Source organism: Athene noctua, chromosome 14, assembly GCF_965140245.1.
Source record: "Athene noctua chromosome 14, bAthNoc1.hap1.1, whole genome shotgun sequence".
NCBI lineage: Eukaryota > Metazoa > Chordata > Aves > Strigiformes > Strigidae > Athene > Athene noctua.
The window spans coordinates 20,059,995-20,086,220 of record NC_134050.1 but is presented as its reverse complement, the minus strand read 5'-3'; the positions used below and the strand labels follow the sequence as shown (position 1 = coordinate 20,086,220).

The 26,226-nt window shown below is 40.4% G+C and overlaps 1 protein-coding gene across 5 annotated transcripts in view; it reads left to right on the top strand.

The window, feature by feature from the left end:
* Positions 1-26,226, top strand: part of LRRC56 (leucine rich repeat containing 56) — a 66,382-nt gene that overhangs the window by 26,043 nt on the left and 14,113 nt on the right. For 4 of the 5 annotated variants that reach the window (XM_074918173.1, XM_074918172.1, XM_074918174.1 and 1 more), the window contains 3 exons: positions 4,629-4,689; positions 24,339-24,435; positions 24,839-25,036. In XM_074918173.1, coding sequence (XP_074774274.1) covers positions 4,629-4,689; positions 24,339-24,435; positions 24,839-25,036 — 356 coding nt within the window. The remainder of the gene's footprint in view (positions 1-4,628; positions 4,690-24,338; positions 24,436-24,838; positions 25,037-26,226) is intronic. The other variant, XM_074918177.1, reaches the window with a different exon arrangement.

The window sequence follows — 26,226 nt, the reverse complement described above, 5'->3', positions numbered from 1 at the left end:
TAAGAACCAAAACAGCTGGAATGACAGAAGTTCCAGCATGATAGAAGGAAAGAAAAGCTTTTGCACCATTAGGACAGTCAAGCAATAGTGGTATCCAGAGAGGTTTGAAGTCTCCATCCTTGGACGTTTCCAAGACTTAGCTGGGTGAAGACCTGAGCACCCTGGTCTGACCTCACAGAAGACCTGACTCTGAGCAGGAGGCTGGGCTTGAGACTCTGGCCTGAGCAGCCTGGACTGCTCTGTAATTTGGTGTTTCTGTTTTCATTCCCAACCTGGCTAATTAGCTTTCTCTATAGCCATATTCAGTTACCTAATACCTGGCTCTCACGATATTCAGCTGCAGAAGATAAGAGCATCATTGTCATCAAGGAGTTATTTGTTTGGATGATCAGTTGCACTCAGTAAACAAAATTGTTTTAACTGTTTTTATGTGTAAAAATAAAAAAGGTTGTGCAAGCTCTTAAAGGGCCAGGTAAAAGAGTTGCAAGTTACTAGACTGCACATAACTCTGGGTCACCTGGAACCTTGCAGCACTGGAATCCCAAGTTTACACCTCAATATCCACTTGAGAAACATTTCAATGTTTGCAAACATACACAGACTCTAACACAAGCATGGAGGGCCTACATCTCCTTTAGCAAGATTTCTAGAGCAATTTAAAACATGTTGCTCAAGTTTTTCTTAAGAGCGGTCCACTTTGGGATGTGCTAAGCTTTAAAGCGCCGTCCCACTGACCTTTCCCAGTTTGTCAGGTCAGCCTCTACACAATGGCCTGACATAGTGGGGAGGAACTGTTATGCTTCTTAGGGACAGGGTGTGGGCTAAAACATGAAAAGACCAATTTTAAAATATTTTCATGTGTGATTAGTTTTAAAATTAAGGAAAGGCTTCATGCCAGAGCTTGAATCTAAGTCTTAGCGGGACTTGGGATAACTGCTGAAATCTCTAGCTGTTTGCTTTCAGTGCACCTTGCTGAGTGACAGGCAAAAAACTGAACTGCCCTGGCAAGTCTCGTATCCAGCTTTGCAGCTCTTGGACTTGACTTCTGTGCTCTTCAGCTGTATGTAGGCTTCAGTTCATACTCAAACAGATGGACTATTTCCTTTTCATTAGCTTATCCCTTCGGCTTTGACTGCTGACAGATCTGGGACCACATTCATGACTGGCTCATAGAAATTCCTGTTGAAAGTAATGGTGGGATAGAGTCATTTAAGACACTACATAGTTCTCTTATTTCTAAGTGATTTTAATAGCTACAAATCAAGTTACCCACAGTGCTGTTCGCTGGTACTTATTGAATTGTTGCCTGCTGGTGGCCAGGCTAAGTTGATTATCTGTCTGGGGACTGCTGCTTCCCTTGAACATGTTTTATCAAGGAAAAGCTCTGCTAAAAGTTCAGAAGGCGGCACGTGTTATTTTTCACGCAGGGTCATCGTCTCTCTTTCCTCTTGCTCTATTTGTTGCTCTTCCTGATGCAAAGCCAGGAGAGGTTTGTCAGCAGCCAGTGTCCCCGTGGTAGGTGTTTGTGTGTGGAATCCAGTGCGGAGGCTGGAAGCGTGAGTCCAGGGTGTGCAGCCCTGCCCACGCAGGTCTTGGTTCAGCTGGCACTGACCAGCCCCACTGGGAAGGTACCACAGCACCCACTGCAGCAGGGCTCGGGCAGGATCTCCAGGAGTCACAAGTACATATTGGGGCAGCAAGCTTATGTTAAACCCTGCACTGATGTGGGTTTTTGTGAGATTCTCATCTCGGGTAGCTACGCTGCAGCTAGCTTGGGTTTGCCTGGAAGTGCTGGGGTCTTATCTCCAGTTGTGTTGCCCAATTCACCCAGAAATGTGCAAAAAATGCACATTCAGAACACGCACAGTAGTAACATCAAGGTGATGTATCTTACTTGATCAAACACAGCTTAAGTGAATTAAATAGCCTGTTTAATTTATGTATCAGGTTGCTCTTGCCAGAAGAGTTGCAGCCTGTGTTCACATGCCTGTTTTGTACTGTAAGATCAACAAAACATGAAGGTGTACTTTTAAAATTAATATTAAAAGTTAATATTGTTGATATTTTAGAGTGTGTTTATGTTAGTATAAGAATAAATTGCATCCTTGCTCTCAGGAAAGATGCCATGAGGGTTAAAATTAAGAACATTATAAGTAGTTGTTACATTTGGATAGATCTCTCTTGTCATCTTCATTTTACAATTTTCTCTTCTTAAATCAATCTTCCAGTCTCTAATCTATATATAAGGCATTGAGACTATAAAAACCAGCAAAAGCAAATGGACAATGAATTCTTAGCACCAAAGAACACTTACATATCTAACATAAAACTTAAAGGAGGGAAGAACCTGCAGAATTGGAGAAATATATTACAAAAGTCTTGTTGGCAGAATTTTGCACCACTGCACATAATATATTTTTATTTCAGTCTAGTAAACAGCACATTAGAACTTAACACTCTACAAGTTCCCAGGGGCAGATTGGGCCAAAATACAATAAAATGTCTGAGATGGAGGATCAAATTACAATAATGAAATAACCAGATGTGAAAATTATATCGTCAGCCTGTCACTCTGCCTCTTTGAATCCTTTAATAGTTGGGTTTTTTCCCTGAACCAACCCTAAATGCATTCAGTGAAAAGCTTTTTCTTGAGCAAGTCTCTCCATTTCTCTTGAGCTAGTCTTCTTGACTACTTCTGCTTAATACTAGTTTCTAAAACTCATTTGCTTTGTAATGCTTTGCAATAGCCTTTCCTTGGTAACCCTTTAACCTCTCTGGTTGAATCCGTGGCAATCCGACTGCTGTGTTGAGGCTGGAGAGGCTACTGCATCCTCCTTGTTCTTTCCTTTAACACTTTGGGGAAAATCATTTCATCTTTCCATGCTTCAGGTTTCTTGCCAGAAACATGATAGCATTTTTTTTTTAATCTAGATTTTTTTTTTTCTGGGGAGGTTTTCTTGGTGCATGGATTATATCTGAGGAGGTCTTTCCTTAGTAGCTAGTATGACTGCTGTGGATAATTAACAGGGATCCTACTATCTCCTCTGTCAGGACTCCAAACTATTTTGTTGCCATACTTTATAAAACTTGTTTGATGTGAGAAAGTATGCCCTGCAAGATGAGATGCTGTGTTATAATTTGTGCTACAATCTCCTGTGGATTATGGTAACTTATTTTAAAAAAGACTAAGAAATTGCATGATGTGTTTTGAATTTTTAGTGTTTTCTAAAGAGCTTTGCAAAGACATGAGGTTAAATATTTGCACTATGGCATGATGATCAATATGTGTATTATAATCACTCCCAAATAGCATTAGATATAGATAATGATTCTACTAAAACATGATTTATTAAAATGTTTTTGACATAAATGTTCTTGTTCTGTTTGGGGAAATGGGATGAACAACATGACCTCCTTTGTTTGCTTTTTGAGATCCCACTCCCTTTTTCTTTTTTTTTAATTTCTTTTTTTGTTTTTGTTTTTTCTTTTGATCCTTTGCAAAGAGCTGGAATGATGTCCTTCTGGACACTGCTAAATTATCCTTGCCAGAGAGAGATTACTCAGAGTATGCAAAAAAATATTTGCTGAGAACAGATTTTAATGTTTTAGCAATGATCCAGTTTGTCTAAAATTGGTATTACCTCTACATGGTTGCACGTTATACTCAAGGATGCTCACCAGCCATGAGTAAACTCTGCTAGTGGGAATGGATAAAAATTTGCTGTTGTCAATAGCAAATATCTCCTGGGACTTGAGCCAAAGTATGGGCAATAATTCGGGAATCCTGGGAATAATCCGCATTATTCTGTAGCTTGGAATGTTTTGGTCTATGATTTTGGTACAGAGATACCTGTAGAAACAACCAAAAAGGCAAATGTCTCTCAGAAATAGAAAAAAAAGGCATTATTCAAAGTAATAACAACAGAATACTGAAGTTTTCATTGATATGAAACTTGTACAGTTGAATAGTAAACAATGGATCACATCCAGAAAATTAAAAGGAGAAGGCAATTCTTAGCAAAACATAAGTAGCATTTTTGGGGACCTCTGAACTTGGAAGGTGATGTTGTGACATGGGAAATGATGCTTTTGTTGTTTAACTCAAAATTACATTTTGAAGAAGTGTTACTTAGCCGTGTATCCAATAAGTCCATCACTACTTGCCAGTAAGTAGGTAGAAAAAGATTCTTGGGGAGAGAAGCAAGGTCATGATGTAGAAATCGGAGGCCATGGAATGCTCTACTCTAAAGCATCCCTTACCTCTCCAGAGTATCCCTCAGTTCATAGTCAATAAGGCTTGGGTATCAAACCAAAGAAAACAGTCACCCATCAAGCAAGTTTCTGCTGTCTGTCTGCAAAGGTGCTCTCTCAGAATTGTCAGAGAGGGGTTCCAAAGGTTACAATTGGGCAGTCATACAGACAATACATGGATGTTGAAAAAATGCAAAGGGTGAAATATTTTTTGAGTGAAATAATCTCATTAATTTTCTTAGAAGAGGTCCAGCGTAGATCTGACAAAAACATGTAAAAAAAGCTTGTAAAATTAGATGCTTCAACTAGTAATTGTCAGAAGTTTCCTTTAATCTACTCCCAGGTCTGCAAAGTGATTCTTTATTCTGTTCCCATAGGTGCCTATCTACCTAATCTGAGAGAACTGAAGTTGAACAATAGCTTGCTTGTGTCTGTGAGGTAAGAAATGAATGATAACTGAAATAAACATAAAGAATAAGAGCCCTCAATTTTATTTAAGTGATAAAATCTTCATTAATGCCGCTTTCATTTCTTCCATTTACCCATGCCGTGATAATGGATTAGGTCATGAATACACGCTCCGCAACCACATAAGTTTAAAACAGGACCTGAGCTGGAATAAATCAGTGTAGCTGCAACCGTGCCAATGAATTAGCCCCAGTCTGCCACCAGGGAAGTTCCTGCCGTGCTGAAGACCATGGAAATCGGTTGCAAATTTGAAAGGAGCTAGAAATTTGCCTCTTATCTATGACTAGGTGCTTGGATCTCAGAATGTCTCAGCCTTTGGGCTTTTATTGTTCACAGTAGCCTGTTCTATACAGGTCAGACCAGTTCTTCAGCTGATGAAAATCATTTTGGCTTTATTGAAGTCAAGGAAGTGGGGTTTATGAGAGCTGCTATGAAGACTGTGTGGCCCTGGCTTACTGAACTCCATGAAAGCATCACACGTTTTCTCTCAGACAACTGGGGAATTGGCAGGTTAGGAAGGTAGAAGTGAAAACCATCACAATGAAGAGGCAGAACTGTTTTCTCTCTCCTGTGCCAATATCTGTATTACCCTTGGTAATTAATGCATAATACAGTTCATATCAGTAAAGGGCTGTGCAAAAGGCCATTCTTATGTTAAACAGGACTACTCTCTGGCTTTGTATGGCTGATAAATTTGTGAGGGGAAAAAACAGTGATTTTGCTAGTTCTTGTTAAAGAGAACATGTTCCCTGAATGGGAAATGGCAATAAATTCATCTCAGTCACATGCATCGTCACTAAAGTAGCTGATGAACTTCATTTGTCACACTTTGATCTTATTTTCCCCTGTTCTGGTGATGAGATGAAGTATTTGCAGGCCGATATTTTTTTTTCCACCTTCTAGTCCATAACATGGAAAAGTGGTGGTTCTACATTGTTGCCATTATTTTAATGGCAACCAACCACTGTTATAAGCATGAAATTGCTCCATTATTGAAAGGGAAGAGTAAGTGGTGAGTGAAAAAAATTACATTTTTGACAATATCAAAGACATTTTATTATTTTAAAAAGAAAAAAAGTTAAAAGAGGTTTTTTGTTTGACAAAAAATCCATATTCTTTCAAAATGTGTCGATAGAAAATGTTTTGACCAGTTCTGTTGGTATTGAACACAGGATGCAGTTCAGGAAAACTAAACTGTTTAGTTTATTTGACTTATGGCTTTAGTATGAGTTTGCACATCCCTTTGCATTCTGAAACTCCAGCTTCTGTCATGATGAGTTTCAGAAAACCGTTTTCTGTGACCTGACATCCTTGTGTTCTTTGATGCAGGTAACATTTTGTCTCGAGTTTTGATTTGATCAACTATAACATAAATATGTTTTGGCTTGGATATCAAGTCTAATATTGTGACGCTTACCAGACACACAAAACTCAGGACAAGTACCCACTCCTCCTTTAAATAAGTGTGCTTTCAGTGTGCCAGTTAAATGCAGTTGTCGGGGAATAGGTAAAGGAAGAAGACTGTTAGCTCTCCCAGACCAGAACTCGGTCAGTATAGTACAGCAGCAGCTTTTCTTTATTAATTCCCATCTTTGACAATCTGTCCTTGATAAACACAGGTCACTTAAGCGCACAGCCCATGCAAGCACAGCCTGGGCACTTGAACTTTTGGGATGTCTGCATCATGTCAATTTAATGCCCATTAAAGCAACATTGCTGTTGTGGCAGTAGCAATGCTGCTATAGCTAATGTAACATAGCTGCTTCCATTCTAGCAGGCTGTTGCCATTTACTCAAAAATGTTTAGAAATCTTATTTCTGAATTAAACACGTTGATGTTTGAATTCTGTCTAAAAAGTGATTCTTTTGTTGTATTTGACCAAACCCTTGCAACTGAGGTTTTTGAGGAGGATAGAAAAAATGTTCTTCCTTCTCACTAAAAGTAATTCCCACAGACTTTCTCAGCCATAAGGTCAGAATCATTGTGGTTGTAATTTGAAAATGGGCAGCAGATAACAGGAAATGTCTCCTAAGGACAGACTGGAAAATTAGTTTGTTTACTGAAAAGAAGGTAAGGACAGAAAAACAGGCAAAAGATAGAGAGTGTTTCATACATACTCAGGATGTTAAAAGCATGCTATATTTTCATGCTGTATTATGTGAAAAAAATGTATTATTGTGAATCACTATAAACAAAAGACTGTGTATGCATGAGTGGGTAATAAGATGGGAAACTTGCTTTTTGTCACTTTATTTTTGTTTCATTACGTCTTGAAGAGTAGAATTTCCTAATTATTTTAGGATGAAATGGAATTAAAACATCTTTCTTCAGTTTGAAAATGGGGGAAGAATTCTCTTGATAATAAACTGCATATAGGGAGATGTCAAAATAAGGATTTATGATCCTGACTTTAGTTACTGATATTTTGGGATACAATTATTCCTGTCAACCTCACATAGGAACATAAGTGATGAGGATGCTGATATGCTCATTGCCATTTCTTTGATAGAAATCAAAGAAGGGATGTTCTGGCAGTTGAGGAATCAAGGTAGTCGTGTAATACAGTTTTCTATGGGAGAGCAAGGCTTGCTAGGTCAGTGGGTTTGGATATTGGCTTTTCCTGGTAGTTCCTGAAGGAGTTCTGGTTCCTTTGATGGCGAATGTGGTTACTTTAGTTGTGAATTCATGGTCCCCTCCCCAACCCTTCTAAAGCTTGCATTACCTTTGGATACTTGAAACTTTGAAAGGCTATATGTAAGTGAAGGATATCATTATCAGCTAGTTAACCCATAAGGAAAATATATCCACGTTTATTTGTAGATAATCCAGCTTGGCGGTTGAAAGGGAATTTCTTTTTTGGCTGTTAATGGGTTTTAGTGTTCTGCTGGCGCTTGGCTAAAGGGGAACGGCTCTGGAAAATACAGTGTATTGTGGAAAGAAATTAGTTCAGATTGTTGTTAATTTTCTAAATCACACCAATTTTGTGAATCCTTGTTTGGTGACCTTCACCCATCTGCTAGCAGCTAAGAAATTCTAGATTTATGAACTGATAATTGAGGATGAAACATGGAGCCTATTCTGAAGAGTGCCTGTTAAAAACTGCCTTTTTGGGGGTTTGTGATGACACAGATTCCTTGTCTTTGTAATGTTTCCAGTAAAAGAACTGTATTTCAAGGCCAGTGAATTACTGCTTCTGCTCTGGCATGTAGTGTATGTATTTTTTTATCAGATTGCTTTTATTCTCAATTCAGGGATGAATGAAAAGATCTGTTTAAAAATGTTAGATAGAGATCTTTATGAAAGGGCTTTTAAATCAGATAAGGGAATCTCAGGAACTGCCTCCCCTAAGTTTATAACAGAAGCTGTTGCACCAGCTGAAGTTCATTTCCTCCCATTCAGCTCTGTGCATTGTAGCCAGCAGAAGACTGGTCTGCTCTCAGGACTACTTAAGCAACTGCTTGTAACAGAGAGAGTTTATTATATTTGAAGTGAGATGAAATGCAGAGACTGCAAACTGTAGGGACAAAAATAAGTATGAGGGATATAAGAAAAGGAAAGCAGATTTCCTTCATCCAGATAGAGTTAATATTTTGTTGCTGCAGTCTGTTGCATGCAGTTCTCAGATTGCTCTTGCCCCGTTGCAGAAGAGTCCCCTGGAACAAGAGGACAGTAATCCTGGTCCATTTGAGCCAGTAAAGTCATCATGGGAGAGGGGAAATGAGACAGCTGTCCTGAAGGTTCAAATGAGCAAGGTGCAGAGTACATTCAAATTCAACAATTCTCATGCTTTCATGAGTTTTAGAAATTTTTTTTTTTTTTTTTTAACACCAGCTCCCAGGGACAAAACTGGCTACACAGGAATCTCTGTATTCAATTTTTGAAAAGTTTTAGGCCCTCTTGGCTGTGAAAAAATAACTGAAAATGTGAGCCAAGTGATTTGAGTAAGGATTTTGGTGATCATTTCATGACTTTAAGAAACGAGAGCCAAACCAATTCTTTCTTAATTGAGGGTAAGGGTTTTAAACCAATGTTGAAAAATATTTTTGAGAGTTGATTCAAGATCTTTAGGAATTTGAGTTTAGCAATATTATTCCTTGGTATTTATCCAACAAAGTTTAAGCAATGCTCACCTCTTACAGTCACAAAAAGTTTGACTTCAGTGGAATAGCTCACAAGCTGAAAATTGAACATAAGTCCAAGTGCTTAGCTGGATCTGGACCAAGTTACACCATCTTGTATAAGACTGAGCTGCGACACTGCTCAGTTAGTGTGTGTCTAGGCACCCGCTGTTTGCTGGATAGTTTTCTCTCAAACAGAATAAATTTAGGGGCATCATTCCCCTAAATTTGTTTCTCCCTTGTCATTTTTACTTACTCCCTTTCTGCTCTTTTTTTCTGCAGTTTCCTTTTTCTTCTGCTTGTCACTTCTAATTTTTTGCAATTGCTGCATTACTATGTCTTATGAATGCGACATAGGTACTACATGTAAATGCAATGAGTTCTGTGCAGCAAGAATCAGCGTTGCTTTTATCATAGATAAAAATCCCAAAATATTTTCTAAAATTAATTCAGTTACTTAGTTTGCATTAAAGATGCAAATGTTTGTCAACATTTATTTATTTGTATTACAGTATCACAGAATCACAGAATGGTTTGGGCTGGAAGGGTCCTTAAAGATCACCCAGTTCCAACCCCCCTGCCCTGGGCAGGGACACCTTCCACCAGCCCAGGTTGCCCAAAGCCCCGTCCAACCTGGCCTGGAACCCTTCCAGGGAGGGGGCAGCCACAGCTTCTCTGGGCAGCCTGTGCCAGGGCCTCACCCCCCTCACAGGGAAGAACTTCTTACAGTAGTTCCTTACCGTGTTTAATGAGGGATCAGGGTATTCTTGCTCTAGGTTGTACCTACGCATGCAGTCAGAGAACTACTGCTCTGGTTTGGTCAGGGTGAATCCCTTCATGTCCATATTTCAGTGCCCAGAGCATCACTTTTCTGAATGGGGAAAGCATTTAATTTCAAATGCAAGCTAGTTTCTTTAGGGAGTGTTCCTGTTGGGTTTTCTGTGTAGCTAGCCTGAAAGTCTATGCTATGAAGTCTATCTTAAGAATATGTTCTTCGAGGACTTTGGGTGCTTGCCAGAAGATAGGAAAGCATTTGAGTTGAATCTTAATCTCTTTATTAATGAGTCTTCTCTGTATTAATGCCTGAAGATCCCTGGGAATATTGCAAACCTTGGCAAAATTGCTGTGACTTCAGGTTTTATTTAGCATTGACAGTTTTAAGGACATTAATATTCTTGATAAAAAGTAATGATTTGGGGACAGAAATATACCTACTTTTAGTCAAGTGCATTATATGCATTAAAGCACAGCCTGCCTGTTTGCCTTAGGCCCTAGGGAAATCGGATTTATCTGTTCTCTCTGAGATGTCCAGCTCTCCCTTGACTAGGATGGTCATGTAATGCTTCTGTCTTTTCTTGGTCAGGTCAGGTGCCCAAAGTAGAGAATGTGATCGTCTTTATGACTTTAGATATCAGGGAATCTGATGGGCTGATTCACCAGCAAGAGAACCTGAACTTGTTTTCTGTACAAATGCACCGTTGTGGTTCTGAAGCTCAGGCCTCGTTCTGCAGCAAGCATAGAGAACAGCAAAACAGGTTTGTGGCCTTGAAGACTCTTTCAGTCTTGCCTTCAGCACTATTTTTATGCAGCCTTCCCTAGCTGAAGCTCCCCTGCCACCTATTTCAGGCTGTACAGAGCATACCCGTGAGGAACAGGGTTATGAGGCAGGTCCTACCACTGCAGCTCCAAGTTTACAAGTCTCCTGGTTGTGACAGGATCAGTGGGGAGGGTCTAGTGCATTCATCTCATCTTAGAGCAGAGAGAATCTGCCCTCATTGACACCTGAGCAGTTCCACAGAACTAGTTTTCTTCCCCCAGGGGCACCACTATCATCTTTCTATTTTGTGATCCAAGCTGCAGTACAGTACAGGGCATGAAAACCATAAGAAAATTGTCAGAAACACTTTCTGCAGCGTGAACGTGGTTAGTAAAATAGCAAAGTAAATAAATAATAGATAATGCATGCTGCAAGTCTGCCAGTAATCACCTGCAAAGTAAGGTAAGCCCATCATTTAATGAATAATTGTGCCCCTTCTCTACCCATCATCTGAATAGACACACAACTTTGTGTATATTTGGTGAAAAGTAACCTTTCCTTTCAGGATGTTTTCTTGTGCCATGCACCCATCCAAGATGACAGTTCAGCTTCTCTTTACTGCTGCCTCAGCCCCTACCTTGCTAATGTAGCTCTGTTGAGTATTTGAGCAGTAAAACCTCTGCTGAAACTTGGGCTTGTTGACATGAAGCCCTCAAACCTTTTCCATGTACAATTTTCCCTGAGGTCCAGCTTCTCTTGCCATTGTCCAGCCAGGAGATGCAGCTCATCTCAGAGCGAGCACTCCCTGAGCTGTGGATGTGCTGACAGTACAGTGTGTTCCAAGGGGCCAGGGGGCTAGAGTGGAGATGGTGGACACTTCTCAGCTTTTCCCTTCTTGTGAGAAGAGCTGAGGATAGAGGCATCCTGCTTGCTTTCTCTGGTGTTTGAGAGCAGTCTGGTCCCATGGGAAGAATCCAGCCCTTACTCTTTTAAGGTCAGCAAGTAGAAACAATTGCATGCATCCACACCTGCAAAAGCCACATCTCTGTACACCATTTCTCCTTTTCTTCATCAAGAAAACACACAGATAAAAGCTTGTGTCATTTCTAAAGGGAGTCCCTGAAATTCTATATTAATCAGTGTTTTGGTCTTAAAAATACTGTTTGCTTACAATTAGCAATTACTTAAGATGCACCTATTGCTTTTAGTGAATGAGGAACCTTTTAGGGGTCCACAAGCTCACCTGATTCCAGTCTCGGGGATTACAGGGGCAGCTTTACTCTTTGAATCAACTGGAGATAGCAATGGCAATGACCAGAGGCTTTGTGGCTGAGCCGCAGGACCAGGGTTTCAAAAATACAACGCAGTTCCTCAGTTACCTGTTGTTTCTACAGCATCCTTGGTTAGCTGTAGAAATTTGTTGTATTTTCGATCTCAGTTGTTTACTTTATATATTACTCCAGGGCAGACACAGCCTTTTGAATGAGTTATGTACAAGGCTTTGCTTAATGGGATCATGATCTCACTTACATGCTCTGGATGGATACTATAATATGATAAGTAAAAACATTGGTAATAACTGATTTCTGACAGCAAATAAGTACTTAGATGCCTGGCTATTAGGGTTTGCAGCTGCTCGGTTTCAGCTGTCAATGTCAGAGATCACTTATGAAAATTTACACCTAAGTGTTCATTTTAGTCAGTGATGAGAAAGAATGGTTATAATAACTGTCTGAGAAAACACAAAGAACTGGGTTGGCAAGGAGTAGTAATTAGCCCATTGCCAGTGGAGCTATCCAGCTGTGGAGGGGTTGTCTTCATGGAAATAGGTAGGAAAATAATCTTAGCATTAGTTTAATGGGTTTGTAGGTTGTTTTGATTCTCTCCTACAAGACAGTTGTTTTTCTGCAGCTTGTTTGGTTTTCTTATTGAAAATAATTACGTTCAGTGGGAAATTATGTTCTTGGAATGCAAGGTAAGTGCTGAGTTATAAAAGGGAAGGAGTCAGGTTGGAGGGGAAATTAAGCAATGTGGTTGTATTCATCAGTTGGTAACTGCCAAGCAATATGAATAAACAATGAAGAAATAAATAGAATTTCAGTATACAATCAAGTTTTATAATCTAATGCCTATAAAATATTCTCCATGCTCCAGCTCTTCAGTTGATTTAGTTATTCTTATTTTTTGTGAACACATTACAGCACACAAAGAACCTGTTGCTATTTTTTCCCTAAAATACAGGCACACTTCTTTTGCTCTAGATTTATTTCTGATTTACTGTTTGGCAAAGTTTTATCCCTCTGTCCTGAGATCTTTACAGAGTGCATCAAGTCTCTCAGGGTGGGATCAATCCCTGCAAAAAGAAATACAGAAATGCCTTTGTGTTTTAGGAAGTGAAGTTTGTGACTCCATCAGCAGGTATAATGGGTGCTCATTCTTCACCCTTTGCCTTAAGCTACACTGTATGTTCTCCTCATGGAAATGAGAACCTGAACACAGAGGTCTGGTAATGAAACCTACCCACCCCCCCTTTTGGTAACAGAAGTTTTATGAAGGATTGTGTGTTTGAAAGACATTTGTGGCATCTCCTGGTTTGAACGTCATCAGCCTCACAGTCCTACCAATCCACGTTATACTGCTTCATGTCACCATAGGCAAGAACTTACAGAGGTTTGGTTTACTCTGCTTATTATTGTTTAGTTTATCTTGCCTTTATTTATAATTATAATAATTATCCCTATTAAGGTCCCACAGACTTTTTTTTTAAAGTTCTTGCTCTCAACATCCCAAGCTAAGCCCAATTGTAAAACATAACATTTGTTCCATAAGAACTTCTCTAATTAAAGAAAAAACGTGTTTTATTGCCACATATTAAATTTTGGCCCTAAAAATAGTAAGAATCAGTAGCATAAATTTTATCCTTTATAAAATAAACACATTAAAATACAGCTGCTAAATCATACTGGAGGATTTTTTTAATATTTGAAAGTGTGCTAATTTGTATAATGAGTCTTATTTTGTCACTCTTATTTGTTTAAACAGTACAACCAGCATTGCTGAAAGGACCTTCTCTAAGGTTCATCTATGTGAATAAGCAAATTCTGACTATTTTGGGTATTGGCTTTAATCTGCAATATGCAATGATTCTTCCCATTACTTTAAGGGAAAAGTGCACATTTTTTTCCTGAATGGATTGGGGTTTTTTGTTTTCAAGAATCTCATTATTTTTTATTAAATAGTTTAGGTTAACTGGTGTTTACTTTTAAACTCACAAAGTGTTATAATTAGGGGGAGTCATCTCTGTCTAACTTATACACTCATTAATATTAAATATCACTCATAGCTATCTTCACTGAGGTTTTTTTCCTTTTTGTGTTCCCAGGCTAATTTAATGGTGCAGAAGAAAAGTTAGTCTCAACATAGTTTGAAAGAAAACTGTATATCTATCTATCTGGGTCTTGTGGAAGGTTATTTCATTTGCTACCATCTGTACTTAACAGTGATACCAGATTGTTTGTACAATGTGTTTGAGTTAGCTTATATAAAAATTGATTGGTATGTCAATTTGGAAACCTTTGTTTTCACTGGAGAGATACAGAGAAATTCATGGTGAGAGTGTCTACTTTTGAATAATGTGGCAGGTAGCAGGTTACGTGACTCTTCTGCAGCTGTTTTGGGGAATATTTTTCCCTTACTTCACAGCCAATGGCCAGCCAGCTCAGTTAATAGAATTGCTTTTATCAAGATGATATAGACCATAGCCAACGAAGGGTTTTATCCCAACTCATCAACTGGTTGGAAGTCTACATGGTACATGTTTCTCTTGCACAGAGACTGTGTATTATTTCAGTGATGAAGGAACTGATGAAAGTCTGTAAAGGAATCGTTGCAATTAGTTATTCCTGCAAGGGAACCCTTGCAAATTAGTCTATAAAGGAACTGTTACTTGTGGGTGGCAACTACCATTGCCTCTAAAGCTAGGTCAGGATGGGTGGGAGAATTCTGGGTGAGCTCCTCTGAAATTGTTCATGCAGGCCACCTGAGATTTGTGTTGGCAGGAGGGGGCTGGGGAGCTAGAACAATTAGTCTGCTCACATGTAACTAATTCTCCCCATTTCAGTGGAGCTGATTTGTGGCATCTCTGGCAGCTGAGAGCCCTTTTGAAGGTTTGTGCTTCTGCCGTAAGGCTCATCTCCATGGCTGAGGACACATTACAACATCTACTGCTGGATCCCCCTGGAGTGGGAATTTGTTTGAAAGAAGTCAAGGGTGTGGTGTAGTATTTACTATACATCCAGTCAGCACACCTGCAGCAGATTCAGGATGTCTGCTGGTGTACTGTGAAATAAATGCTGAGGTTCTGTCTTGTAGTAACACCCTCAGTATGAAAATGTATAAGGTCTCGTCTGCCTCAGTAGTCAGGTTGGTGGGCTCTGAGTTCCCCAAGCTTCTCTTCGGCATCTTGTTTGCTTGTTGTAAAAGAACATCTGGAGGCCAGTACAAGCAGAGAAAGTCTCCCCTGAAGCTGTCCTTTTAGGAAATAGTCTTGACCCAGGACATATGAAGACAAGTCTATCATGCCAAATGTGGGGTGAACATTAGAGGCTGAGAGAGAAAAGAAATTTGGAGGAAATCAACTGGCGTTTGCCAGCCATTCACAAGCCAAGTTGTACCTGTATCTGTTCTTTGCAAACTTCTGTATTTTTTCTGTTTTCTTATTGAATATAGGCACAGATGAAAAAAGAAAGGAAGGAAAAGGTACAAAGAAGAAATGACCATTAGCCACAGGAGAAAAACATTAGTGTCATACAAATGTGCCAGATCTAAAGAATCTCGAGAATCTGCACTCCTGCCACTGTACCTTCAGACTAAACCACTTTAAATTACATTTTCTCTCTGGGTTCTCATATCAACCTATTTCTGCAGTATCTCAAGTATTTTTTTTCCGGTCGAAACTCTATAGCTGTCACCGTGACAAAAGTTGAGTAGCAAGTCACAGCTGATCCAGTTCTTTCGTTCTGTGTGGTCAAGTAATCTATAATTCCAGTTTTTCTGGTACTTGAAAAAAGCGATTTGGGGGTTTTCTTTGTGGTGTGTCTTAACATCACTGAATCTGTCAGTTGATTTGGATCTTTTGCAGAATATTCCTTCTGCTTACCCTGCAGCATTAAAAGCTCCAAGTGTTGATTTTGAAGTATGAGATATATATTAAATCAAAGTTGCAATATATCTGTCTTACTCTGCCACAGCTTGGACCTGGAACATACTGTGAAACAGGCACACAACATGTGGGAGACTTAGAAGTTATTCATGGAGGAAATTTTAAAGCGCTGTGGGATTAATTCCTTCAATGTAAATAACTCATTCTGTAACCACAGTTTCATTATCCTTTATATTTTAATATGTAAACTTTCAACAATGAGCATGAATGATTGCCAAAGCTATAGGAACTGTCAGTAGCTCTGGGGCTAAATTAAGGGGCTATGGATATGTGGGCGTGAGAGTTTTATTTACTGTGCGTCTCAACTTTATCCTGTTTGAAAATTCACTTGCTCCTGTGGAAGATGTAATGCACCCAGTGAGGTGCAGCACGGTGTGTTGGGTTTCTACAGCATCTCTGGGGTGCAGCTTCATGCCGAGGGTGGGAGCTGGAGTAGGATGGAAAAAAAAAGATCAAGGGCAGGTCTTGGCCCACAGAACCACATTTTGGCAACCTCTAATCCTTTCAAATTGTGGGAGCTGAGTTAAAGCAACTGATCTTTCATTGTTAAACGCTACCAGTAACTAAGCTGACAAGCAGTTTTAATGATCAAGAGGAAATTAACACAAAATTACGTTATCCTTCCCACACACACTGTATATTCGTGTGTTAGGGAATTGCTCTTCCTGTCTCTGAGTACATCAATGTTGATCAAGCCTATTATTCTGCTCTAGGTTTTTTTGACTGCAATATTACACTAAGTGCTATGCTACTTGCAAGCAGTTTATTTTCCATGTCAGATTATACCTCATTTAAATCAAAAGCGTTTGCTGAGGCCAACAGGAGAGAGGTATCTGTAAATGGAGTGCTGATACACACGCTTCTGTAACTAGTCATAATTATGCTTAAGTTAACCCAGACACTTACTTCTGTTAATACACATGAAGTGTTGCTTTAGTTTCAAGTGCTCTCATATTGCAGTTGCTCCAGTGAGGAGCAACTCTCAATGAGGCAATGAGAAGCAGCAATGACAAGTGACAATGTTGTAAGCCAGGAAAGGCCCAGAGACGTATCTCGCCGGGGTTGGGTTCTTCCTCTGTTGTCGTCTCCTGTAGCCAGATGCTGTCCTCACCTGCAAGCACCAGAGGGGGAGATCTCAGCCCCACTGAAGGGAGGGGAGGGTCTGGCACTGGTGTTAGTGGAACAAGGAGTTTTATGCAGTGTCTCTGGTTGAAGCATTGGTCACAGATGTGTCTGTGGCAGAGCTCAAGTACTCTGCCAGGACCACCAGCGTGGTCTCTGGCTCCAGTCGTGGACAATGACCAAACTGCCTTGAATGGTTTCTGGCTCTGACTGCTGTAGCCAGGTAGTCTCCTGTCCTTGTTTTCAGACTTTTGCTTTAGAGAAATTGCTGGCCCAAAGCACGTGGCTCCTTGATAACTGCAATTTGCTTTAGCAAGCCCATGAAAGCTGCAGCAGCAGTCTCTTGCTTTGGCATAATGAAGCTGAGAAGGCAGAGTCATGGGCTGGATGGAGTGTGAAAGCCTGAATGCTCTCCCTGATTTACCCCTTGTGCAGCACCAGGGGAGTTGCATTTCTTCCCCGGAGATCCATTTTGCTGTCAGCAAAGTGTGCAGCAGAGATCCATAGCTAAAAAAAGCAGTATGCCAGACCTTTGCCTTTTTCCAAACTTTGAAACTTCAAAGAAAAGCAACCAGCCAACTAAAAAAAATCCCCTTGGAATAAAATAGTGAAATCCTTTTGTTGGGAGAAATACTGCTAGTGGCATCAGCGCTGCAGCCCATTTGGAAAACAGCTTCTTGTTCACGCAGAGGTTGCCTCAAAAAGATGGGACAACAGAGACACCCTGCTGCAAAGACCTTTGGCAACAATAACTTTTAGTTCACACAGAAATTCTTCATTTGCATGTAAAAGGGAGTTACGAAAACAGAATTTCATAGACACAGTAGTTATTTAAAAAGATCTTCGGTAGATGCTTTCTGTTCAGCCTAAAACATGCTTGCCTTCCTCTGATGTGTTTAAGCTTGTGAGTTGAGAATTGCCTAGAAAGTCTCTTTCTGCTTAGTTTTTGAAGTATCCAACAATGTGTCTCAACAGGGTTAGGAACCCTTACTGTGATAAAGCTGCACGGTTGAGAAGGAAGAATGAGGTCAGAATATTAGGTGTTACATTTCCATGGCATCTCAGCCTAAAAGTGGGCTTCTGGCAGCAGCAGATGGGACATGACCCTTGTTACCATACACCTTGGGCAGTGGTTCACACCTGCACAAGGGAGCATAAGATGCTAAAGGCAACCTGCGGGCCATGGATGTGTGAGGTGCAAGACTGAGGAGACCCAAGCAAACAGTTTTCAGCATGTTGCTACTTGAATTTGGAAGAGTAAGTACAAAAGCAACCAAGGCTGCAATACTGCAAAGCAATTCAGGTCTTCACATTTGCCTGACGTTCCTTTGGCTGCAAAAGGACAGTGCAGGGACAGAAGGATGTGGCCTCAGCCCTGCTCGCGGAGTTGGGGGCTGTGTCAGGGGTCTGAACAACTACGAGCAACACATGCATACAATCAGTTTTACAATTTTGAATACTTTACAGCTATTTGAGACTACAATGAAACTATTATGTAAGCTTCCTATTAGAACATATGTTACTAATTTAAATAACATTCAGGCTTTAAAAGTTTTTGCTTCTGATGTCAGAATTATCTGTACAACCAAACCATTGTGTACTGACATATGGACCGGATCATTGTTATCACAGTGCGGCTTGATAAATTCAACTTGATTTTTGTAGATCAGAGACAAGGTTTTTTTTTCCTTTATTTTGTTAAGACTGTAGTTTCGTCACTCTTTCAAAATCTAAATCTCTCCTATTACCAGTGTGTTCATTTTCAGAGAGACCTTTAGAAGTAAATAATATCCACATCAATGGCTATTTTAGATGTATTGCTACTGAAGATTTATTCAACAGATGCGTGTGTGCTTTGAGATACCGTTTGCAAGTTCAGTGGATTTAGTGTTTTATTTCTAGGTGAATGATCCAAAACCAGCTTCCAAAAGAAATTATGGTTTTAAAGCTGGTGAATGTGTTCAGGGTTGCGCTGTTGTGTTTACTGGGTAGCTTGAGCTCAGTGGAGCTATTCAAGATTTATTGTGGTGAAACCAAGAGCAGATTTGGCTCTCAGTCCAGTAAAATTTTGGCTGGAGCTAATCAATCCCTGAAGAACAAGTATGTTGGATTAATGGAAGAACACATTCATTATTTTGCAAACTTGTTATTAGGTGTTGTAAGCCAAACTGTTCCTTGCCCCTGTGCTCTCCCTCCAGTCTGGGGGAGTGATGACAAGATGGGAGCATCAAATTTCATGGGAAAAAATCCTAAATGGTCATGCACAAGTGGGGAGGGTGTTGCCAAGACCCTCACAGAAACACAGAGCTTTTTAATGAGTTCCCATCCCTGTAGCAGTATCTGGAGATAGTTGGAACCCAGGTTTCAAACCCTTCAGTTTATTAAAATTATTTTTAAAAAATCAGTTTTAAATGCAAGTTTGTGGGTTCAAGGTGAAACAAGGAAAGTCTATGTTGGTTTCTTGGCACTTTTGAATACTAAAAACGTTATCTGGTATTTAAGTGTGTGTTATGCAGGCGAGTGTGTAGGTGTGTGTGTGGAGTAATGTCTCTGAAGGACACTGGTTTGGCAACCTCTGACGCTGTAATCCTCTGTCTATCACAACCAAAGATGTGATACACACGTTCCCACCCCATGCTCTGTCTCCCTGCTTCAAACCTGACCTGCACGAACCATAGCAGGAGCAAGCAGGATGTATAATTACTTTGCCTATGAATTCCTTGCCCTTTCTGTAAAGTTCCCGGCTTCAACATCACTCAGGACAGGACACTTGTCCACTGGAAGTGAATTATCCATTGTGTATATTAATGGGATTTACATTTCCTCTACAGCGTCCTCTGGTTCCTTCTATGTGCTCTTTGTTCTTTACACATTACTGGGGCACTGCTGTGCTGTGTCATATGACCAACTGCCACCAGCTTTGTACAATGTCTCATCTTTTTCCTATTTCAGCTGTCACACTTCTCAATCATATTCTCTACCCTATTTTTGGAATAGATGCTGTCATTTTCTATATGTTTATATCATGCCTAGTAGAGAAGGGGTCTGGTCTCTGATGTGTCTCATTAATTTTACTCTCAGTCAATGATTATTTGGGAGGGGGATGTTTTGTTACACTACATATATAATTATAGTGGATTTTCTCTCTTACTACCCTGATACATTGTTATTGAGAGTTTATTATTATATTAAAATCCCTGATAAATTATTAATGGAGTACAGATTCCAATTACTTCCATTTCTTGTTAAAAAGTCACAAGATGCATCTCCCTGGTTTGGGCCGATCTGACTCTCTGCACTTAACGTAAGTGAAAACATACCTGTGTGCACACTTGCATGCCCACGGCAGTCATGGTGCTCACACGACTCCTCACTTTTCTCTGGCCCCCTCCAAAGTGGACATGCCAGATGCAGTAGAACTGCTCCCAGAGGAGCCACTCCCACCTCTCACAAGCTCTTAAATTCTCTTCTTACCAGCCAGAATCTTGCAGAAGTATTTTCAGAACTGCAGGTGCCTGCAATTGTTGGGAACAGCTTGCTTTGAGATACATTGCCATTTCACCTTACAACAGCCATGCTCTCGGGGGCAATTATCTGTGTAGTAATTAGCAAGGGAGTTTTCTCTGATGCTGCAGCGTGATTCATGCAGATTCCAAAAGATTAATTTGTTAGTTACTGAATAAAATATTTGCAGATGTACTTTGCTGTGATAACATCTCTGAGTGGAGATGACTCGTTATGGATGCAGGAGTGAAGGTCTGCAGGGCCAAAGTGTGACTGCATAACCCTGAGTTTTAGGCTCCTCCAGCAGCCAGCACGGCCCCAGAGTCAGCAAGGGCAACTTTGGCTTTAACTTGCAGCAAAGTTCTTTGGTCAGGGATGGGCCAAGGAAAATGTCCTTTTGCCTTCTGCTCACTGCTGCCTGTCTATGGTAGCAGGGAAGGAGGGACAGCAGTCATTTGCTCTCCATGAGAGCCAGCGTGCTCTTCTGGAGGGGTAGGGGCGAAGATGCCAGCTCCTGTTGTGAAGTAGAGAGTAAAAGCAGGCCAAGTGATACCAAACGCTTGGTGCAACAAAGTTTGTGCTTTCTTAGTATCGTGTTTCAGGGATTAAAGGTGAGCTTGTGACTGCCAGCTTGAACCTCATAAGAAACTAGTTCCCATTAGCTTCCGTGTTTTTTTCTTTTCCGTGGAGTCTGTATAAGCACTTTATAACAACTAAACCCTGTTATCAAACACTGTGTTGCATTGCAAACATGCAGCAGTTCTGCCTTTCGCAAGTATCCAAGACATGGGATATACAACCTAATTCCTTTGTCTGGAATACTGATACTAATCAACTATGATTAGTATTAACCTTAACCATGCTACTCCTGACTTGTACCAAAGTTAGCTGTAGGAGAGTCAGAGCTACAACCCATGAATGAAACTGGAATGGATTTGAGGCTAGACACTTGGCAGCGTAAATTGTGAAGAGTAAGGTTAGTAGGTTTTAGAACTCATTTAAATTAATGTCTTCTGATGGTGTCTACTGCAGGACAATGCTTGAAGACTCATTAGCTAATAATTCATAGTGAATACGTGCTGTGCGTGACTTAGTGTGAGTAGGGGCTGACCCTGTTCGTGTGCACTGGGTTTAGCCGTAGTCATCGCTGGAACTGAAAACCCTAACACACAGAGGAAAATGTGAATTAACTCTGGGACCCGTTGACCTCTGAGTAGAATCGGGGCACTGCTTCTTTAAAATGCATGAAGTGATCAAGGTTTGAGCAGATTTAGAGGGGATAGCTGTTTCTTCCTGGGGCCCTGTGTAAAAACTGCTTGGGAGTTAATCTATTGCTTTGTTTTGGCATCCTTTATATTGACAGAGAAATGTTAGGAACAAGCACATTACTGAAAGCTCCTTCTGTGGTAAAAGACCTTCAGTTAGGTTAAGACAAAGACAAAATAAAAATAAAATTCATTAATCATACCTTGCCTACCAGGTTAGAGTTGTCTTCAGTTTTGTTGGGATAATAAACAGAGCATCTATCAGAAGCACTTGTTTCGACAATACAAAGATGAGTGACCACTTTTCCTTTACCTATGTTGAATGGTTTACAGAAAAGACAATTCTGCCCCCAAATTTGAACAACTTATCAGTGCTTGAAGTGGGTCATGAAATTCCTTCACGTTGCTCCTAATGCCGTATTTGTGTTTAGGGATTTGTTGGCCTTTGTTGATGGTAGGTTCTGCTTTTGTAATTTAATTTAATTTAATTTATTTCTTATTATAGGCACACAGCTTGCAAATCTAATAATTTCTGTAAATAATACTTGGGGAGGCATCTGTTCCTTAAGGAAGCCTTAGAACCAGTGTTTGTTTTATTTATAAAATATGCACAATGCAAATAGTACCTGGAAGATCTTCTGCAAGGCTGGGGATGTGATGACACACAGGGACGTTATGATCCTTCAGGTCAGGCAAATCTGAATGAGTACGTGGAAGGAAATGTGACAGACTTTCATCTTTTTAGAGGCTTATCTGGTCACAGGTACAGTGACACTATGACAAGTGTTCCCTATTGCCTTGATAGCTGAAGGATGAGGTAAAGTAAGTTTGCAGAAGGAACCATATTGTTTATACAGGAAAGGAGTTTCTGTATGTGCATGGCTTTCTTTACCCTTGTGTCTCTGTACTAGATAGCGACGTCCTGTGTCACTACAGGTAAGCTGCCTAGATGCACAAAATTTAGTGGAGAAGTTGTGGTTTATGTCAGTTGGGGGTTTTCTCCCATAAGAAGTAGCCTTAGACAGAGAGTTGTGTCGTGTGACAGAGTTTTTTCTGATTTGCTTTGTTCTGGCCATTAGATCAGATGCACTCTTTGCACTTCAAAGGCTATAAAATGTCAAGTAAACACATTGCATATTGCATCCATCATGAGCTTACTTAAACCTGCAGCGTCCAGGGAAGAGATGATCAAAGGCACGCAATGCCTGGGGCCCCTGCAGAGGTAGAGGATGGATGAAGTGAGATAGGTCTAAAAGACGCCCATGGACAAGCAATGCCCCAGAAGGCAGGGGGATGAAAATCCTTGATTTCCCTCTAGGAACTCCTATTCAACTCTGTATTTGGCAAATCTCAGGAGAGAAGCATCTGGAGATATGTCTCCATGCATCCATCCTTTATTCAGCCTTATGTAGTCTCCCTTCTCCTGACATGGCCCTTCCCAAGTGTTCATATGGTGGAGAAACAAGAAACACAGACAAGAACGTGTCTATCCTATCCCCACTTGTTGCAGCACTCCTTCCTGGCCTCTTGGCCTGCCTGGCTGTGCAGTGTCCCTGAAGCAGGCAATTTGACTGTAGGGTTTTTTTGCTGCAAAGTTGCATCAAAGCTGCAAGAGGTTCTCAGAGGGCAACGTAAATCTGCTCTTTTTCCCCATGGTGAACTGTTACCTTTATTCCAAGATCAAAAGGGACCCCATGACCATGTTCTTTTATCTTCTGCAGTTTTCCCCAGACAGTGCAATAAAATATGTTATTTATTATAATGTATATTATAAAAATGGGTACTATAAAAGAGAGCTAATCCACAGTTTTGAAGTCCAAGAATCTCTATTTAAGAACCATTTTATCTGTTTGGATGTGGTCCTGGGAAACTGGCCTGCTTGAGCAGGGGGGTTGGACAAGATGACATCCAGAGGTCCCTTCCAACCTCAACCACTGCTGTGATTCTGTGAACTCCATGTTAGTCTCTGCCTCCTCTGATAAACTGTCTTTATATTTAGTTCCTCACTGTTCAGTTCTTTATTATTCACATAGTCTGAAATCATGGCTACAGTAGAGAATTCTGAGATTTTGGTTGGTTTGAGATTTGATAAAATGTTGTGTCTTGTTTATGTTTGAATAGTGGCTTTATGCAGCTTAATATACCAAAGAGGGAAGGTGGTTAAGCCCCCAGTTTGATTTGCCACCATTTTTACGTTTTGCGTTATCTTTGTATTGTGCACTTTCAATGTCAGTGGGACATTACACATGCATGGAGTTAAGCAGGTCAGTATGTGCTTTTCTGGGTTAGGATCAGAAAGTTTGGAATTCATATAAATGATCCCTTATTTATATTTTGCTAGACCTAAAGGACAGGAAAATAGGACTGTCATTTTCTGCTGACTCAAAAAATGTTATTTGGCAAGAGTGCTATTCCTTTCAACTGCAAAATCAGACGAAAGGCAACTCCATAAGAGGACAGAAGATGACTGCAGTTGGCTCAGATATGTTAATTTGGGCTATGTGTTACGTCTGTAGAGCATATGATGCCAGCATAAGCAAACCTCACTTAATTCTTAACAATCACCTGCAGTTTATGACAAAATTACCATGATGTAGCTCTTGGAAGAATCTTGATCAAACTGAACTGGGGTGACATGTTGTCATACAAAGAACAGAGATGTCTGTGAGAGAGAGAGGTAGAGAGGGGTATAATTTTATTCACCACCTTTGAAAGTGAGCATTTTTAATGTCATTTCTTGTAAACAGTGTGGAATTTGAAGGAATTAGCAGCGGCCTAGTCTTAAGTAAAAGAAAGCGAGTCTTGAGTTCCTTCATCCATTCAAATAGAGCTTGAAATTTTTCTTTTGTAAGGGATCTTGGAACCACATTGTCCCATCTCCGTGTCCTGTGGATGGCTCGCTGTGGGCTCTCAGATTTAGATGGGATCTCCTCCTGCAGCTCTCTAAAAGTAAGTGTAGATGTGTCCTGCCACATGACAACCTCAAAACTGTCTTCAGTTGATACTCTTTACTTGTGGTCTTTGTTCTCTCCTTACCCTTTGTTTTTTCTGAAGGACTTTGGTTGGATACCTTGAACTGCATGTGTTAGTTCAGAAGACACTACACTATTTTTTTAATGAGGTGGAACATCCAGGTCTGATCCTGAAGATGCCTAATGCAGCATAATGTTCATCACCATATTACCTCTAGCTATTTAAGGCAGCAATGGCCACACTTGAAAAATGTCCAGTTCCATGCTAATTTCATGCTGTTGCATGTAATATTTCAAATATTAGAAAACATTTTGCAAAGCCTGAGTGTTACTTGTGCAGGCCTGTGGTTTACATATTTCTTCTGTTTACTTTTGCTGAGGAACTCTACATAGGCTATAACAATATCTCTGACCTGAGCCAGCTGACCTGGTTGGATCACCTTGAGGTTTTGGACCTGGAAGGGAACAATATTGAGGATATCAACCAGATGCACTACCTGGGACTTTGTTGCAAGCTGACCCACCTGACAGTGGAGGGCAACCTTATTTGTCTGAAGCCAAATGCAGAATCTGCAGAGGTGAGGACTTGGTTTGCACATATTCTGTTAATTTTTGGCAGTGCTCTTTCTAGTTCGGGTTGGAAATAAGAAATGTTTCTGCACCTTCCTATTGTGTTATTCTGAGTGATGGCATGGGATGCATTTCCCATCTTTCAGTTCTGTTGATTTTGTCCTCTCATGGGTATTGTCTCCAAGATAAGCCCTGTGGGAATACAAGGAGTGCTAGTAAAGACTCAGCCCTGTTTCCTAGCAATGTGTTCCTTCTTACCTGTGAGAATGGGATTAAACTAGAAATCAGCTGTTCTGATCCATACAGCTGTTCTGTCTTCTCCAGTGCAAACAGGGATTGTAAAGAAAGAACAAGGAGAGAATGGACCCCAGTTTTTATGGATCCTTTAGCCTGTAGGGACCTTGCAGTGGGCTAGAAAGGAGCCAATATTTTTCTTACAAGATGTGTCAGTTGCAATGTCTCAATTAGATATCTGTCTTTGGGCTTTTGCGTTTCTTTTGGATGCTCTCTTGTGCAACAGCAAGTGCTCCAGAACCACCACTCTCAAAAGTTGAACCTTCAGAAAAACAATGCATGAGATAACCAGGAAAAGCTGTATGGTGGGAACCGCTTGTTGTCCTTTCCCCTGAGAGGTTAAAATCAAAGGACCAAAAAGACCTTCAGCAGAAGTTGAAGATACAAAATACAGTGATTCACCTCTTAGGTACTGAAATGATAAAATCATTTCTGCAGAGGTATTTTGTTGAGGGCATGAGATCCTGTGTGTCTCAGAGATGAAAACAAAGTAATACATGATCTGCTTTGGGTTTCATGGCACTTAACAAGAAAAGTAAGGAAACCGTCTCAGAGCTGTATTACTCTCTTTCACTTTCCCCTGCTTCAAAAAAAACCCATTGTTGGGATGTAAAAACAGGCATCTTGGCATGTACTGAAAAGATTTAACTGTAGGAAAATAAGAGTTTAAAAAACTTGGTCAAATAAGACTGTTTCTCATTTCAGTCACATAATGTCCAAAGCATATCATCGGATGACAGTTTATGGCAGACACACAAAGGTGTGTGATACAAGCACTCCCTGCACATGGCACAGTCCCCAGTGGCACTGTAAAGAGCTGACAGCGCAGGGGTTAGAAGGCAGAGCAGGAGCTGGTGCTGTGACTCTGCTGTGCCGTGTTCCACAGCTTCTCTGTGCCTTTCAA